The 18,802-nt window shown below is 43.4% G+C and overlaps 1 protein-coding gene across 3 annotated transcripts in view; it reads right to left on the minus strand.

Moving 5' to 3' along the window:
- The window catches only part of C2H8orf34 (chromosome 2 C8orf34 homolog), a 464,168-nt gene that overhangs the window by 335,705 nt on the left and 109,661 nt on the right, over nucleotides 1-18,802 (minus strand). For all 3 annotated transcript variants that reach the window (XM_075583770.1, XM_075583769.1, XM_075583766.1), the window contains exon 4: nucleotides 16,210-16,338. In XM_075583770.1, coding sequence (XP_075439885.1) covers nucleotides 16,210-16,338 — 129 coding nt within the window. The remainder of the gene's footprint in view (nucleotides 1-16,209; nucleotides 16,339-18,802) is intronic.

An 18,802-nucleotide genomic window follows, 5' to 3' on the forward strand; every position in this document is an offset into this window, starting at 1 on the left:
TTGAATTAGTCACCACGTTGTACACTTTTCCCTGTGGCTGCTTCAGGCTCTATGGTGCAATGAGCACCCCTCTGTCTGCCCAAGTAGTTAATCCTATAGAGGCAGCATTCTGTGTGCAACACCATATCCAATACCTACTAGCTCCATAGGCTTTGACACCAGGTATTATTCAAGCAACACCATATCAATCCAGGACATCAGCCTGTAGGCAGTATACACATTATCCCAGGGCAATAATATGTCTAGTAACGGATATATATAACACTGTATTACTAGTACTCCAACCCCACCTCTTAGGTTCTTTTAATTGATTTTATTTAGCCTTTTGTCTTGTTTTTGTGGTTCCTCAAACAGCTTAATTTTAAGTTGCAGCCCATATCCAAGTGGCCCATTATAAGTGGCATGACTACTGAACAACTGAAGTTTAAAAGGAAGGAATTCTTACCCTAATGGATCTTATCCTTCTTCTCTCCTCAGGTAAAAACCATCTCTAAATCATCTCTAAATCATCATTGAAGCCTTTGCTGTGTGTATTATATAATATATGCAAGTGATCCAATGCTAGATAAAAACCATCTCTAAATCATCATTGAAGCCTTTGCTGTGTGTATTATATAGTATATGCAAGTGATCCAATGCTAGGTAAAAACCATCTCTAAATCATCATTGAAGCCTTTGCTGTGTGTATTATATAGTATATGCAAGTGATCCAATGCTAGGTAAAAAACATTCTAAATCATCATTGAAGCCTTTGCTGTGTGTATTATATAGTATATGCAAGTGATCCAATGCTAGGCAAAAACCATCTCTAAATCATCATTGAAGCCTTTGCTGTGTGTATTATATAGTATATGCAAGTGATCCAATGCTAGGCAAAAACCATCATTGAAGCCTTTGCTGTGTGTATTATATAGTATATGCAAGTGATCCAATGCTAGGTAAAAAACATCTCTAAATCATCATTGAAGCCTTTGCTGTGTGTATTATATAGTATATGCAAGTGATCCAATGCTAGGTAAAAACCATCTCTAAATCATCATTGAAGCCTTTGCTGTGTGTATTATATAGTATATGCAAGTGATCCAATGCTAGGTAAAAACCATCTCTAAATCATCATTGAAGCCTTTGCTGTGTGTATTATATAGTATATGCAAGTGATCCAATGCTAGGTAAAAACAATATTTGAATGCTGTTTTCTGTCTACCCCTAATCAAATTAAGTGTTGCCACCTAGGCAGGGAACACCCTGTGTAGAAAACCATTTGTTTGAATGTGCCTCAGATGTGCTAATTAAGCAGACAGAACCACACTGTCAGGTGACTTTTTAGGCCTATATAAACCCAGTCAGAACAGCTAGTCTGCCTGCAGGCCATATCCAAGTGGCCCATTATAAGTGGCATGACTACTGAACAACTGAAGTTTAAAAAGGAAGTTCAAAAGAAGTGAGGAAGAAGTGGACACCCCATCTGGCCCTGATTCCTGCATTTGAACTACGCTGGAAAGGAGGATATCATCAATACCAGACTGCATCATTACTGCTGTGATGCTGCCTTTACCATTTATATTTGCTGTGACTTCACTTCTTCTCAAATTATGCACTTCTTTTTACCAGCCTCAGTATGTCTCAAACTCTATTCATATATCTCCATCTCTCCTTCCTTCACCACTCCTCAGTTCACATGAACTCCTTTCTTACCTGCGTCCTCTGACACCACACAGCTATATCCCCTGCACTAAAACACACCCTTACAAATCATCCTCACACATCCTCTTTCTATCCATGCTTCTCCTCCTTGCTTCTGGGGATATCTCTCCCAATCCTGGTCCCTGTCTTATTCCTACATGCGCTCATCCTCGCCTGCCAACTGCAACCTCTACTCCTTCTGGTGTCAACCCCTCCAACCTCATACCCATCCCCTGCCACCCTCCCTCCTCTCTCCCTTTCTCCTGTGCCCTTTGGAATGCTCGCTCCCTCTCTAACAAGTTCCTCTCTGTGCATGACTTCTTTCTCTCTCACTCCCTGCTTCTCTTTGCTATAACTGAGACCTGGCTCACTCAGTCTGACTCTGCTCTGGAAGCTGCCCTCTCCTACGGTGGCCTTTCCTTCTCCCACACTCCGCGCACTGATGGCAGGGGTGGAGGCGTGGGGCTCCTGCTCTCCTCTCTCTGTCGTTACCGAACCCTTCCTATTCCCCCCTTTCTTGCCTTTCCCTCCTTTGAGGTTCACACTGTCCAGATCTTCTCTCCTCTCCCTGTTCATGTGGCGGTCATCTATCGCCCACACCTCTACTCATCCCCCTTCTGCCTTTCTCTCTCACTTTGAATCCTGGCTCTCTTTCTTTCTCTCCTCAGACTCCTCTGTTCTTCTCCTTGGGGACTTCAATTGCCACATTGATGACCCCTCTCTCCCCTGGGCTTCCCGCTTTCTTTCTCTAACCTCTTCTTTTGGCCTTCAACAGTGGTCTGCAGCCAGCACCCACAAGGATGGCCACTACTTAGACCTGGTTTTCACTAAGAACTTCTCTCTCCGATTTCTCCATTTCCCCTTTTTCTCTCTCAGACCATCATCTCATCTCATTCTCTCTAGCTCACTTCTCCCCTTCTCCACCTCCATCTACCTCCCAGTTCTGCAGAAACCTGCGCTCTATTCACTTACCTGACTTTGAGTCCACTTTACGCTCCTCCCTCTCCTCTCTCAGCTCTGCTACAGACCCCGACAACCTGGTCAGGAACTACAACTCTGTTTTGTCCTCCTCTCTTGATCTACATGCCCCACATTCTCTCTGCCGCACTCGCCCTTCTAACCCTAGACCCTGGTTAAATTCCCACACACACATGCTGCGTTCCTCCACTCGTTCCTCTGAACGCCTCTGGAGGAAGTCTCACACTCTCGCAGACTTCCTTCACTACAAATTTATGCTATCCTGTTTCAACTCTGCCCTCTCGCAAGCTAAACAAGCCTACTTTTCTGCACTAATCAACATGCACAAGTCTAACCCACGCCGACTGTTCTCTGTCTTTGATACTCTACTCAAACCACCCTCAGCGGCCTCTCCTTCCTCCATCTCCGCTCAGGACTTTGCTGACTATTTTAAGGAAAAGGTGGAATCCATACGTCAGAACATCCCCTCTGTTTCTTCTTCCCATCCTACACCTCTTCCTAACTCTCCTCCTGCCTTCCTTGACTCTTTTTCCACTGTCTCAGAGGAGGATGTGTCACTGTTGATCGCCTCTTCTCCCTCTACCACTTGCACTCTTGACCCCATTCCCTCCCATCTCCTAAAACCTCTTGCTCCTACTATAATCCCTACGCTCACACACATTTTTAACTCCTCCCTCTGCTCTGGAACCTTTCCATCTTCCTTGAAACATGCAACAGTCATACCATTACAAAAACAGCAAGCTTGACCCTACCTGTCTTTCTAACTATCGACCTGTCTCCCTCCTGCCTTTTGCATCTAAACTCCTTGAACGTCTTGTATTCTCTCGCTTGCTCCATTTTCTCAACACCTATTCTCTCCTAGACCCTATACAATCTGGGTTCCGCACTGCTCACTCCACGGAAACAGCCCTCACTAAAATAACTGACGACCTCCATGCTGCCAAAGACAGAGGTCATTACACTCTGCTCATATTACTCGACCTCTCTGCAGCATTTGATACCGTGGACCACCCTCTTCTCCTTCACATTCTCCATACTCTTGGTATTCGGAACAAAGCTCTATCCTGGATCTCATCCTACCTCTCCCATTGTACTTTCAGTGTCTCTTCTGCTAACACCTCCTCCTCCTCTATTGATCTCTCTGTGGGGGTACCCCAGGGCTCTGTCCTGGGACCTCTTCTCTTTTCTCTGTACACACTCTCTCTAGGTGACCTAATAACATCTTTTGGGTTTAAATATCACCTCTATGCTGACGACACACAAATATACTTTTCAACACCTGACCTTACACCTGCTATACAGACCAAAGTTTCTGAATGTCTCTCTGCTATATCATCCTGGATGGCCCTCCGTCGCCTTAAACTCAACATGGCTAAAACAGAGCTCCTCATACTTCCTCCCAAACCTGGCCCTACTACCTCCTTCCACATTACTGTTGGAACTATGATCATCCACCCAGTAGCCCAAGCATGCTGCCTAGGGGTCACACTCGACTCCTCTCTCACATTCGCCCCTCACATTCAAAACTTGTCGCTTTTCCTCCGCAATAAAACAAAGATACGCCCTTTCCTCTGTTGCTCGACTGCTAAAACTCTGACTCAGGCCCTCATTCTCTCCCGTCTTGATTACTGTAACCTCCTGCTGTCCGGCCTTCCTGCCTATCACCTGTCTCCCCTACAATCTATCCTAAATGCTGCTGCCAGAATCACTACTCTTTCCTAGATCTGTCTCAGCATCTCCCCTCCTGAAATCCCTCTCCTGGCTTCCAATCAAATCCCGCATCTCACACTCCATTCTTCTCCTCACTTTTAAAGCTTTACACTCGTCTGCCCCTCCTTACATCTCAGCCCTAATTTCTCGCTATGCACCACCCGACTCTTACGTTCTGCTCAAGGATGTCTTCTTTCTACCCCCTTTTTATCTAAAGCCCTCTCCCGCCTTAAACCTTTTTCACTGACTGCCCCACACCTCTGGAATGCCCTTCCCCTCAGTACCCGACTAGCACCCTCTCTATCCACCTTTAAGAAGCATACGAATAGCACTGTGAACATTCTGAACACATGATACATAAAGCTTGGCCCCCTGCAGACGCACTTACCAGAACTCCCTCCTACTGTCTCTGTACGTTCTCCCTACCTACCAATTAGATTGTAAGCTCCTCGGGGCAGGGACTCCTCTTCCTTAATGTTATGTTTGTCTAAAGCACATATTCCCATGATCTGTTATTTATATTATCTGTTATTTATTCGATTACCACATGTATTACTACTGTGAAGCGCTATGTACATTAATGGCGCTATATAAATAAAGACATACAATACGATACAAGTTACTCAATAAAGATTATATTTTAATTAGGGTGTCTTTCTCTGTGCCACACTATAGGGATTCTTTTCTTTCTCAGTCTGTATTTGCTAGAATCCCAAATTTTGGTAGTCCTACAGATGGGTAGACTTCGCTTGTAGAGTTCATAGCTCTCGCAGGCGTCTCTGTAGACTTTTTCTTCTTTACTTTGGTATGTTTTACAACATCAGCAGTACTGGGCACATATTCTTTCTCATTAGTGATACTGGATGTGCAGTTGCTAAGTAAAACTTCTGTACCTTCCTTGGGTCCACAGTGTATTGCTTGCTGCTGCAGTTCCTTTGCTCGTTGGGAAACATAGTCTTCTGGCTGCTGCCCTTTTCTGGGGCCACGGAGGGGCCATCCTCATCATCTGAATAAGGCCTGAAGGAACACTGCTCCGTGTGGCTGGGCTCTTTACACCAGGAACATATTTTCTTCCCCATTCTTGCAGAATCTTTATTTGACTTCAGCTGGGTGGCCATTTTAAATTCCCAGGGTTTTTTTTTTTCTTTTGTGTACTCTTCACCTTGACTGATTTGGCACTATTTCTTTCACACAATGCTTGCTAGTGTAGCTGTCCATTTCCTTGCTTCAGCAAAGGCATTTGCTTTACACCATTTACTTGCTATGTGCAATCCCTCCACTTCAGCAAAAGAATCTGGTTTTCTGCTTGAGTTCAGTAATTTTCAGTCTCATCTTTGGTTATTATGGCATTCACTCTTCACACTTTGGGTGCATGTTGTACTCCCAAGATACATAGACAGACTTTACTTGCAGAAAAAAAAATCTCTTTTTTCCCACTTTCTTTCACTCCCGGCAGGGCTACTTAACACTCAGCAATTGGCTTTGGGTTACCATTTACACAGTTCAGCAATCCCTTTTTACCCGGCGGGGCAATTTTACACTCAGCACTTGCTTGCTGAAAATTCCCCTGCTTCAGAAAAAAAATGTTGTTGTTTTTTGAAGAAAATAATATACAAAACCTAGCTCCTTTCATTGGAGCGCTAACTCACTTCTTGAACTCTGACTATGGCTGGAAGGCAAAGCCCCTATTTCAACAACCATATTACACTTTATTGTGATAGGCAAGTAAGGTTTACCTTCTTCAGCACAGTCTCTCTCTCTCCTCTGGGAATCAGGAAAAAGAGTCCATCTGTGCTTTTGTGGCTTTCTTCAGTGCAGTGTAGATTTCCTGCCTGGATGTGTATCCCTTTCATTCTGGTCTCTGCTTCAGGTGAATCTTTGTTTTTGTTGCTCAGGCTGTTTGTAAGACTGTATGCAGGCAAAAAGCACAAAAAAAAATTCACAGGCAATCTCCGGGGCCCCTTTTAACTTCAAGGGCCACCTCTCATCCCACTTGTGACACCATATGTAAGAGGAGATGTGCAGAGGTACGCAATGGAGACTGTTTTAAGGTGAAATTAAAATAAGGCTTTATTGCGCCTGTTGCTTTAAACACAGCAAACGTGAAAATCCACAAACAAAATCTGCTCCACGTTGGAGTATTTTTACACTTGTAGTCCAGCGACTCACCAGCCCAAATCATAGAGACATACACACACACACATACACACATACATACACACACACACACACACATATATATAGACATAGATAATCAGTCTTATAAGAAAAGTCTTATCTGTCTCGTAATTGTAGGGGGAAGGCTTCTCTCTTTCTATGGTTGCTGCCTTTTCCTCAGGCTATATCAGCCTTCAGGTGTAGAAGTCTTGTGAGCTCCAGACATCTGTGATCCCTCTGTCAGTCTCACCTGTGAGACTCAGGAACCTCTGCTCTGTCTGTTTCCTAGGTCAGCCCAGTTGTGGACCAAGGAATCCTCCTCCTGTATCTGGGAACATTGTTTTTCTATAGTTCAAATCAGCCAGGTGGAGCCTGGCTGATTGCTGCTGTGCAATTTAACCAGCACACTGCTGGATTAGAGGCAAGCCTGTTAACAGGGATAAGACCCTGTTACAGAGGGCATACTTGTAAGTGCATCTGCAGGGGGCCAAGCTTTATGTATCATGTGTCCAGTATTATCCACAGTGCTATTCATATGCTTCTTTAAGCATGTGTGTCTTAAGGTGGGTCTTAAAGGTGGATAGAGAGGGTGCTAGTCAGTTATTGAGGGGAAGGGCATTCCAGAGGTGCAGGGCAGTCATTGAGAAAGGTTTAAGGCGGGAGAGGGCTTTAGATACAAAGGGGGTAGAAAGAAGGCATCATTGAGAAGATGTAAGGAGGGGCAAAAGAGTGTAAAGCTTTAAAAGTGAGGAGGAGAATTGAGTGCAAGATGCGGGATTTGATCGGAAGCCAGGAGAGGGATTTCAGGAGGGGAGACGCGGAGACAGATTTAGGAAAGAGCAGAGCGATTCTGGCAGCAGCGTTAAGGATAGATTGTAAGGGAGACAGGTGAGGGGCAGGAAGGCCGGACAGCAGGAGGTTACAGTAGTCAAGACGGGAGAGAATGAGGGCCCGAGTCAGAGTTTTAGCAGTTGAGCAACAGAGGAACGGGCGTACAGTATCTATGTGATATTGCGGAGGAAAAAGCGACAGGTTTTAGAAACGTTTTGAATGTGAGAGGAGAATGTGAGAGAGGAGTCAAGTGTGACCCCTAAGCAGCGTGCTTGGGCAACTGGGTGAATGATCTTACTTCCAGTAATGTGGAAGGAGGTAGTAGGGCCAGGTTTGGGAGGAAGTATAAGGAGCTCTGTTTTTGCCATGTTGAGTTTAAGGCGGTGGAGAGCCATCCAGGATGATATAGCAGAGAGACATTCAGCAACTTTGGTTTGTACAGAAGGTGTAAGGTCGGGGGTTGAAAAGTAAATTTGTGTGTCGTCAGCATAGAAGTTATATTTAAACCCAAGAGATGTTATTAAGTCACCTAGAGAGAGTGTGTACAGAGAAAAGAGAAGAGGTCCCAGGACAGAGCCCTGGGGTACCCCCAAAGAGAGATCAATAGAGGAGGAGGAGGTGTTAGCAGAAAGACACTGAAAGTACGATGGGAGAGTTAAGAGGAGATCCAGGATAGAGCTTTGTTCCGAATACCAAGAGTATGGAGAATGTGAAGCAGAAGAGGGTGGTCCACGGTGTCAAATACTACAGAGAGATCGAGTAATATGAGCAGAGTGTAATGACCTCTGTCTTTGGCAGCATGGAGGTCATCAGTTATTTTAGTGAGGGTTGTTTCCGTGGAGTGAGCAGTGTGGAGGCCAGATTGTAGAGGGTCTAGGAGAGAATAGGTATTGAGAAAATGGAGCAAGCAAGAGAATACAAGACATTCAAGGAGTTTAGAGGCAAAAGGCAGGAGGGAGACAAGTCGATAGTTAGAAAAACAGGTAGAGTCAAGCTTGCTGTTTTTGAGTAATGATATAACTGTTGCATGTTTGAAGGAGGATGAAAAAGTACCAGAGTAGAGGGAGGAGTTAAAAATGTGTGTGAGCGTAGGGATTATAGTAGGACCAAGAGGTTTAAGGAGATGGGAGGGAATGGGGTCAAGGGAGCAAATGGTAGAGGGAGAAGAGGAGATCAACAATGACACATCCTCCTCTGAGACAAAGAGAAAAGACAGAGAAGAGTTGGCGTGGGTTAGACTTGTGCATGTTGATTAGAGAAGAGAAGTAGGCTTGTTTAGCTTGCGAGAGGGCAGAGTTGAAACAGGATAGCATACATTTTTAGTGAAGGAAGTCTGTGAGAGTATGAGATTTTCTCCAGAGACATTCAGAGGAACGCAGCATGCGCGTGTGGGAATTTAGCCAGGGTCTGGGGTTTGAAGGGCAAGGACGGCAGAGAGAAAGCGGGGCATGTAGATCAAGAGAGGTGGATAAGGCAGAGTTGTAGTTCCTGACCAGGTTGTCAGGGTCTGTAGCAGAGCTGAGAGAGAAGAGGGAGGAGCGTACAGTGGACACAAAGTCTGGTAGGTTAATAGAGTGCAGGTTTCTGCAGAACCGAGGGGTAGATGGAGGTGGAGAAGGGGAGACGTGAGATAGGGAGAATCAGATGAGGTGATGGTCAGAGAGAGGAAAAAGGGAAATGGAGAAATTGGAGAGAGAGAAGTTCTTAGTGAAAACCAGGTTTAGGTAGTGGCCATCCTTGTGGGAGCTGGCTGTAGTCCACTGTTGAAGGCCAAAAGAAGAGGTTAGAGAGAGAAAGCGGGAAGCCCAAGGGAGAGAGGGGTCATCAATGTGCAATTGAAGTCCCCAAGGAGAAGAACAAGGGAGTCTGAGGAGAGAAAGAAAGAGAGCCAGGATTCAAAGTGAGAGAGAAAGGCAGAAGGGGAATGAGTAGAGGTAGGTGGGCGATAGATGACCGCCACATGGACAGGGAGAGGAGAGAAGATCTGGACAGTGTGAGCCTCAAAGGAGGGAAAAGCAAGAGAGGGAGGAGTAGGAAGGGGTTGGTAACTGCAGAGAGAGGAAAGCAGGAGCCCCACTCCACCACCCCTGCCATCAGGGCGCGGAGTGTGGGAGAAAGAAAGGCCACCATAAGAGAGGGCAGCTTCCAGTGCAGAGTCAGACTGAGTGAGCCAGGTCTAAGATATAGCAAATAGAAGCAGAGAGCGAGAGAGAAAGACGTCATACACAGAGAGGAACTTGTTAGAAAGGGAGCGAGCATTCCAAAGGGCACAGGAGAAAGGGAGATATGAGGGAGGGTGGCAGAGGATGGGTATGAGGTTGCAGGGGTTGACACCAGAAGGAGTAGAAGTTGCATTTGGCAGGCGAGGATGAGAGCATGTAGAAATAAGGCAGGGACCAGGATTGGTCAAGTGTAAAGGAATATGGGAATGTGCCAGAGATGAGAGAGGGGTTAAAAGGGCTTAGTGCCCTAGAGAGGGACGGAGAAGATGTGAGGGAATAGGATCAAAGGGGCCTACTTGTAGGGTGAGATGACAAGAAGAGCACAGAGACCTTCATTAATATAATAAAATCAATAATCCATCAAAACCATAAGAGCAGTAACAGAACTCACAGAATGTTTTACCGATGTTGCCCTCTCTTGCACACTTAAGTTACCCCTTTACTTCATACTAATCAAAACAGTGTACATACCTCTAGTTTTTGCTTTCCAGCTTTAAGCTAAATGAATAAGTGTAGATCTAGTCTCATGGTGCAATCAGATGTGCCGGCTACACTGACAGCAAGGTGTTTATATTTACTGTATCTGTTTTTCAGAAAACATATTTGGATGAAAAGAGTGTTTACAGATATCAAAATACAGTATGACTAAATTTCACCTCATATGGTTAACATCAAAACTGAAAGTGCATACAAACATTTTAAAATCAGCATGCTGGCAAGGCTTAGAAAGAATTGAATAATTAATTTGATTGCTTACATTATGCCTCCAGGTCTACTGGATATGCTTCTCTCAAAATCATGTTAAAATTATGACAGAGAAAACAAAATGAAACCATTTTCAAAATGTTAGCCATCAACCACATGTTTAGTACAGTATATAGCAACTGAAGTCAATAGTAGTTGAATATTCTGGAGAGGGAGCGGCTCAGTGAGTAACTGACTGGCACGGAGTTTGGAGCAGGGGAACCTGGTTCAATTCCCGGTGTCGGCTCCTTATGACCTTGGGCAAGTCATTTTATCTCCCTATGCCTCAGGCACCAAAAACATAGATTGTAAGCTCCACGGGGCAGGGGCGGGGACATGTGCCTTCAAAATGTCTCTGTAAAGCGCTACGTAAAACTAGCAGCGCTATACAAGAACATGCTATTATTATCAACAGTCTTTTTGTCATGATTACGCTTCCTAGTGCCTTCCAAGAGTTAGCATTTATTTTTCAGTTGAAGTACAGATGAATCAGCCATTGTGTACTTCTTAACACATTAGGATATTATGAATAGCATGAATTTCTTCCTAGCCTTTGGCGTGCTTTCTGGGTCTTTGAATGGAACAGCTCCAAAATATTGTTAGGGATTCCCCACCCAATGCATCATCAAGCACAATAATTCCTGCTCAATCTACATCCCTGACCATGGCGATAGAAAGGAGTTTGATTGTTTTCAAGTAATTTACAAATTAAGCCATCACTTCAAAAAGTGATGTGTCACAGACTTACAGAACAGCCCACTTTGGATTCTTCTAATTCCATGTTAGAAGAGTGCTGCACATCATTTATCAGATATATCTGGTTAAATAGGACGCTATGTTTCCTCTTTAATAAGCTTTGTTAAATCAGCGATCATTTTAATTGTTTTTTCAAGGATCAATATTCTTCCAGACTGTTGCACCTATCTAAAGTATGCAAATATATGGATTGATTAAAACACTGATTGAAATGTTGCAACTACGACTTGTTTCAGCAGTGCAAAAATGATAACATATTGATTGCAAGAACATCATGTACACAATAGCAGTGCAATGAGAAGTAGTGGTACACATTGTATCAGTACACTTTTATCACCACATCAGAATAGCCCGGTTAGTCAATAAAGTACATTGTGCTATTCCCTCTCTCTTCCTTTCTCTCACTCTGCTTTTTCTGCTCACAGTTTTCTTGCTTCTGATTCTCTGATTCCGCCTGCCTTTTTATTACTTGTCTGGCTTACTCCAATAGTTCTCTATCTTCTTGTGAATGTTTTCCATCTTTCTGCCTTGTGTTTATAATTTGTCAATATTTTATATTATCATTCTTTTTTTTTATTCCCATTTTTCTCTAGGCCTCTCTATCGTACTATTTTTTTTATACCTGCATTACATGTCTTTGTATCTAGCATGTACTGTACTGTACGAGGTACGAGCATAGCTGAGATTAATACATTTTGAGGGGTACATGAGATTCTATAATATAAATATGTTCTCTAGTGATCAAGTAAGGCGAGAAGTATCAGCCTTGCATTAATTCATTAAATCTTACCCTTATATTTTGTTTTGTATTATAAAAGTATTTTTCACTAGTCCAATTAAGTTTTTCTCTCACTATAGCTGTTTTAATGTTCAAGAAAATATTAAAAGATATCAGCAATGTTATGAGCCTTTCACCAATTGTCAATTGGATCAGTCCTACATTTACAACACATCCTGAACGGCCACACAACGTTACTCACATGCAGTATCCTTGCTATAGCAGTCAGTGAAATGGCATTAGTATAGGCACAGATGCCCTGGCAAGTAGTTTTATGATGATTTGGGGGGGGGGGGAATGGCGTATCCGTATCATGGCTTCCAGACTGACAGCTTTTGCTGTAAACATTTGGCTAAAAGAGCTATATGGAAGTGAGTCTATAAAATTAAATGTGCCAATGCTATGTTCCATTATTGCTATGTCAGTAAGACATATAGGATTTGCTTTCATGGACCAGCATGATGAGTTAGTGCAGGAGAGTGTTGGCACACATATAATAATGGCATGTATCAATTTAATTGCACTCCTGCCTTTTTTCATATGTTCTATCAATGAAACTGCTGGTTCTCAGGTGTCATAAACCAAATCAGAAGAAAATCCTGTCAGGTTTCATCCACAAGGCTTCATCAAACAAATTTTGTAAGTTTGAAGCAAATGCTTTTTGCAGACATGCTGCATGTCTCCAGCTATATACTGTATTTCTCCAGCCATATACTGTATATGTGATAATAGGTGTTAGATTCGGTCGTACAGTGGTTGGTAGTATGCATATGTGGTAAATACACCCAAGTATCTAACTAGTTTAAAAGATCAATAGCTATATCAATCCTGTATTTTATGTGGAGAATGAGTAGGAAAAGGAAAAATAGATAGTATAATAATATTATTTTGTTTCTTATATAGCACTGACAGTGTACGCAGAGCTTACAATCTAATTTTGGTGCCTGAGGTACAGGGAGATTAAGGGACGTGCCAAGGTCACAAGGAGAGCAGGCACTGGTATTTGAACAAGGTTTAATCATGTCAAAGGCTGTGACATTACCACTGAGCTACTTCTCCTTCAGCCCCTCTGTAGGATATCTTTTATTAAACCAAGAAACTGTTGGTAATGTACAATCTTTCACAGCCTTACAGGGCCCTACTTTAGGTATGACCGCTATTCATAGTATGATGATTTCAAATTGCACTTGATAGAGGATCTGCAGCTGGATCACAGTTGTTGGTACTAATACTGTGTGGACACAACTTAGTGAAAAAATAGGTGTAAAACCAGCGCTTGTGCAAACAATAAATATGTGAATAAAGAAACAACCTTAGATATAATGTCCAAATGGTAGTCCTGGAGCTGCCTAAAGAGATTGTTCTGGTATCTTCCACCCAGACTTGGATATGTAGAAAAAAGCAACCTCCTCTGGCGCTGAGGCAAGGACCATAAAACCAGTGCTCATGACCTAGTCACCTCTGGTGAGTAGGTTTCCAGTTTTAACCAGGCGGAGCAATCACAAAGATCTTGGCTAGTGCTTAGGCACTCATTTAATCATTTATTTTATTTCATATATGTATAGAATTGTCTTTTTAACGGTCATTTTTAACCCTGTGTAATAAATTGCTCTTCACATTTATATCTTTGTTATCCCTGGGTAATGCACCATTGCAGGCTTCCTGCATGTTTTGTCTTTTTTCTTCTTTCCTGAGGTCACTGTTTAACAGAAGAAATCCGAGTTCATCTATCTACATCCTTGCCTCAGCGCCAAAGGAGGTTGCTTTTTTCTACTAATACTGTGTTAATAAAAATTGGCAGACGGGAAATGCTGTAACTAATAATGTCTACTGTTACGTAATTATTCTTTAGACATACTGATGTCAGTGAAATAAAAACTCAATATGAATAAATCTGTCTTTTGACTGGTCATGGCTTTCCGTTCACTTCAACTATTAGTTGAATACTATAATATCAGGCCACACCCAGTCCAGTGATTTCACCCCAAAAAATTGGTTAAGGAACTCTATAATTATATTGTGAAATTCTGCGTCAGAGATCAAATGCATTGTAAGGAACCCCAACTCTCTAATAGCACGTCTGAGATCAGATGCATTGTAAGGAAAACCAACCCTCTCTAATAGGACGTCTGAGATCAGATGCATTGTAACGAACCCCAACCCTCTCTAATAGCACGTCTCAGATCAGATGCATTGTAAGGAACCCCAACCCCCTCTAATAGGACGTCTGAGATCAGATGCATTGTAAGGAACCCCAACCCTCTCTAATAGCGTGTCTGAGATCAGATGCATTGTAAGGAACCCCAACCCTCTCTAATAGCGCGTCTGAGATCAGATTCATTTTAACGAACCCCAACCCTCTCTAATAGCGCATCTGAGATCAGATGCATTGTAAGGAACCCCAACCCTCTCTAATAGCGTGTTTGAGATCAGATGCAGTGTAAATTCTTTGGTATTTGGTACAAGTTTCAAATGACCTGAAAATTGCAGGGAACTCTTCAGCGATGCCTGGGGCACCCAAGGGGTCATAAGAACCCTGGTTGAAAAACATTGCCCTAGTCCAGCGGTGCGCAAACTGGGGGGCGCAAGATTGTTTAGGGGGGGGCGCAGGAAGCAGCGGCGATTTTGCCAGGAGCAGAGAAAAAAAGCCGTCTGTAGCTGTAATTTTTCTTTTGGCCATTAGGTGCGCTGTGCTACACAGCTACACAGCAGCATCTCCTTCTTGCTTCCTGCATCAGCGTGTGTGACATGGGGAGAGGGGGTGACTGAGACTGGGACATGGAGGGGGGACTGGGACTTGGAGGGGGGTTGAGACTGGGACATGAGGAGGGAGTGTGAGACTGGGACATGGGGGAGTGAGTGTGAGACTGGGACATGGGGAGGGGTGTGCGTGACATGAGGGGGGGTGAGAGTGTGAGATGGGGAGGGGAGTGAGAGTGAGTGTGACATGAGGAGGGGGGTGAAAGAGCTACATGTGGAGGGGTAAAAGAGCTACGGGGGGTCAGAGAGAGACATGGGGAGAGGGGGTGAAAGAGAGACATGGGGATGAGAGAGACACTGGAGGGAAGGAGAGAGACACTGGCGGGAGGGAGGGAGATACGGGGGGAGGGAGACACGGGTAGGAGGGAGAGACACACACAATGGCTGGAGGGAGAGTGCGAGAGAGACACTGGGGGGGAGGAAGAGACAATGGCTGGAAGGAGAGTGAGAGACAATGGGGGGAGGGAGAGAGACACTAGGGGGAGGGAGAAAGAGAGACACTGGGGGGAGGGAAAGAGAGAGTGGGGGGAGGGAAAGAGAGAGTGGGGGGATGGAGGGGGAGACACTGAGGGGAGGGATAGGGACGGACTGGAGGGAGAGTGAGAAATAAAGGGAGAGGAAGAGACTGGAAGAGGGGAGAGAGGTCCTGAGAGGTTCTAATGTGGCGGGAAGAGAGAGATTAATAATACAGCAGAAATGAGGACGCTATTAGACAAATATCATAATATTTATTTTTAAGTGATGTAATTTGTGTTATAAATACTTTTTTTGTAGACGCGTGGCGGGGGCGTTACAAAGCTGGTTCGCCCTCATTGGCTGAACCAGCTCACTTGCGCTGACGTCATGTGATTTTGATTACATCAGGCAGGGGGTGCCCGAGAAATTTCATGGATGAAAAGCGGGGCCCGGCATAAAAAGTTTGCTCACCCCTACCCTAGTCAATGTGTCTAAAGTCTTAAATACTTCCTGAGTGATCACATGAGGCAGCTGAAGCCCTGATTGCAGAAACTTCAGTTGTCACTAGTCTGGCTGCTCCGTTAGAACACACAGCCTGTTCTGCACCTAGAAAACGAGCAAGTACCCATGACTTAACAGGTACAGCACCTCATAACTAAGGACACTCATTGAACAAATGCCGTTCTTTCTGATACTGAACACTCAGCAAAGTCAACAGTTTACCAGTATGATTTTTTTGTTCATTAAATTGTTTCTTTAAGCTATGTGCATTTTTTCAAAGGAAAAAAAAGTGCATAAAAGTGGAACAGTACATACAGAATTTAACAGTCGGCTGCCAGGAACAAGCACGCAGTAATATTGCATGAGAAGCTTTGCTCCTCCTAGTTGCAGGACCTTAGTATCAACTGATTTTTATTGCAAGATACCATAACAAGCGAGACAGAAACTCAGCATGTCGGAGGAAGCAGCAGGTGATGTGAGTGATGCAGGAAGGTCAGCAGTGAAAATAAAAACTCTGCTTTTAAAAAATGTGAAAGTTGACGTTAAAGTAGATTTTGATGTGTCCATAAAAGAAGGGAGCAAGTTCTACTTTTAAATATTTGCCTTTACAAACAGAAGAAACATTGTACTTACTGCGAGATAGATTCTCTAGAGCTTTCCCCAGCTTCTTACTTTCCAGTAGGATGTGGTTTAATTCATCGAAATCATGGCTTCCAGGCTTGGTCCGCCAGTCCCAGCTGGGATGTTCAATGGACCTCGGCACTGGAATGGAAGAGAACAAATTACTTAAGTATAGGCAAGAATGCTCTGCAGTAACGTAGAAAAATCAATAAAAAAACACAAGAGGGAACCCGCACAATCAAGGTAAGAAATACTGCACAGAATTAGAATCAAACAGGAGTGTTTACTAAAATTATGAAAAATGGTGACACTACACAATAAGAGTCAATACAACGATGAGCTCGTATAGGTTATGTGAAGCTACAAATAATAAGAGGAAAGAATACTTCGCTTAAGCTCATGGGACTAGGCTGCAGGACAGGCAGCAAGGTCATACAAAAATGATGTAAGTAAAGGTGGTAGATCACACTAGGAGGAACAACTCATAAAGAAAAATAACAAAATGGGGTCAAGAGAGAGAGAGGGTGGGGGGGGGAAGGGAAGAGAGAGAGGGTGGGGGGGGGGGGAAGGGAAGGGAGAGAGATGGAAGGGGGAAGGGAAGGTAGAAGAGGCGGTGAAAACAAAAAGGGGGAAATGAACAAAGGGGGGGCAACTTTTCAGGGAAACCCCATCTTCAGGCCCGTTCCTGTAGGTTCTAATCCACCGCAGCACTTCCCTCAGAGTAGCATGTGAGATGCTCCAAAAAGAAAGGAACCCCAGTATTACAAAACACCTTGATCAGCAAAAATATCAGTAAATGTCAGAATAAGTGAAATCCCTGTCATTTGGATGTACCTCACCCCATGCAGGGATTTCATTTGTTCTGACATATACTGATATTTTAGCTAATGCCAATATGTTGCTAAATATTTACTTTAACTGACATATTAAAAGCACATATTTCCTGATCATGATCAAATGCATCATTGTGAAGGTTTGCAAAAAATGATATGTATTGAAGGAATATATTTTTGAAATAATTGTAGGGCTTCTTTTTTATGTCCGCACATGTGAAGCCCCTAACTGATTTTCAAGCATGCCCTGGCTGCTGAAATTTGAATGCACTCTGTCAAACTGTATCTCATTTTGCATATTCCTCTGCTTAAACAACAAAAACAATTCTCTCCTATAAATGTTTTAATGATCTGCATCACTTCACTAACAACATCATGATCTCTCTCTATCTGACTAATTTATCTGCTGGGGTTTTGAGGTTTGCAGTACGTGCCAGTGGTGCAAAACATATATACAATTGGCAAAACTGGCTTAAACATTATTAATTAATATTCACCTTTGCAGAATAATGCAACAAATTGTGCCAGTCTCTATGAGTCAGAGTAAATAATTCTTTTTTGGGGTCTGTAACAGGGGACTTATCCCTGTTCACAAATGTGCCTCTAATCCAGCAGTGTGGTGGTTAACTGCTGGTAGGCAATTAACTAACACCACCTGCCTGATTAGATTGCTTAGAAAAGCCTGTCTTTTGAGACAGGAAGTGAGACTCCTTAGCTCACACCTGAGCTGAACTTTGGAGACGAGCAGAGATTCCTTAGTCCCCAATGGGGCTGAACCAAGGAAGGGCAGATGTCTTGAGCGACAAGCTGACCACAAGACAAAGGGACAAGATTCTAAACTTGGACCCTGACATTTTCTGTGCACACAAGGGTGCGGTTCCAGGAGAGCAGAGAAGCTTCCCCTACAGCAGCCCAGCTAACAGATAAGACTTTTTCGTATAAGACTATTATCTATATCTGTGTATTGATAAATGTCTCCATGATTTGGGGCTGGTAAATAGCTTAGCTAACCAACCCAGTCAGAGAGGGCTGAGCTACATGTATAGATAGTCTACAAAGCAGAGATAGGGTTTTTTGGTTGGCTCACTATTTCGCTTATGTTGATTTTTTTGCTGTTTAAAGCGACAGGCACAATAAAGCCTTGTTATAATTTCACCTTACAACAGTGTCCATTGTGTACCTCTGCACATGTCCTCCTACAGGGTCTTTATACATGCAGCCCTGCATTCACTAAGTTGAGTAAGAGAAAAACAAAAAACTATTTAAATCCAGATACACTAAGCTTCGTTAGGATATTTAACCTAACGTTAAACAAAATTAACATTTAGTTAATAGTAACACCTACCCACTAAAGGGAATAGCTTAATGTTAACCCAGTTTTACTCCTTTAAATATCGTATGGTTACATTTTGTCGACTGTTAGTGCTAATGATATGCTAGAGAGGGAGAGGCTGCTAATTTAACGTTGTTAAGCCTACAGTATGTTAAGGAGAGTTAATGAGATATACAGATGTAGTGCTCCTAATTCAAAGACAATGGTGTCTGCTCTCGCTGATGCATTGTGTGTTTCCTGCTACAATGCACAGGCCGGAGCAATAACGTCCGCTACTTCTGTGCAAGTTATTGTTGCATATAATTACCTTTGCGCATATGCATCAAACTCAGGGAATCCTCCTGACAATAAATACCCTGGAATTTTTCAACCTGGTTTTTGGCATGAACAGAAAGCCCCACCCGAGCCTCCTCCTCTACCTTTACATACATAGCCCTGC

This window comes from Ascaphus truei, chromosome 2, assembly GCF_040206685.1.
Source record: "Ascaphus truei isolate aAscTru1 chromosome 2, aAscTru1.hap1, whole genome shotgun sequence".
Taxonomy (NCBI): domain Eukaryota; kingdom Metazoa; phylum Chordata; class Amphibia; order Anura; family Ascaphidae; genus Ascaphus; species Ascaphus truei.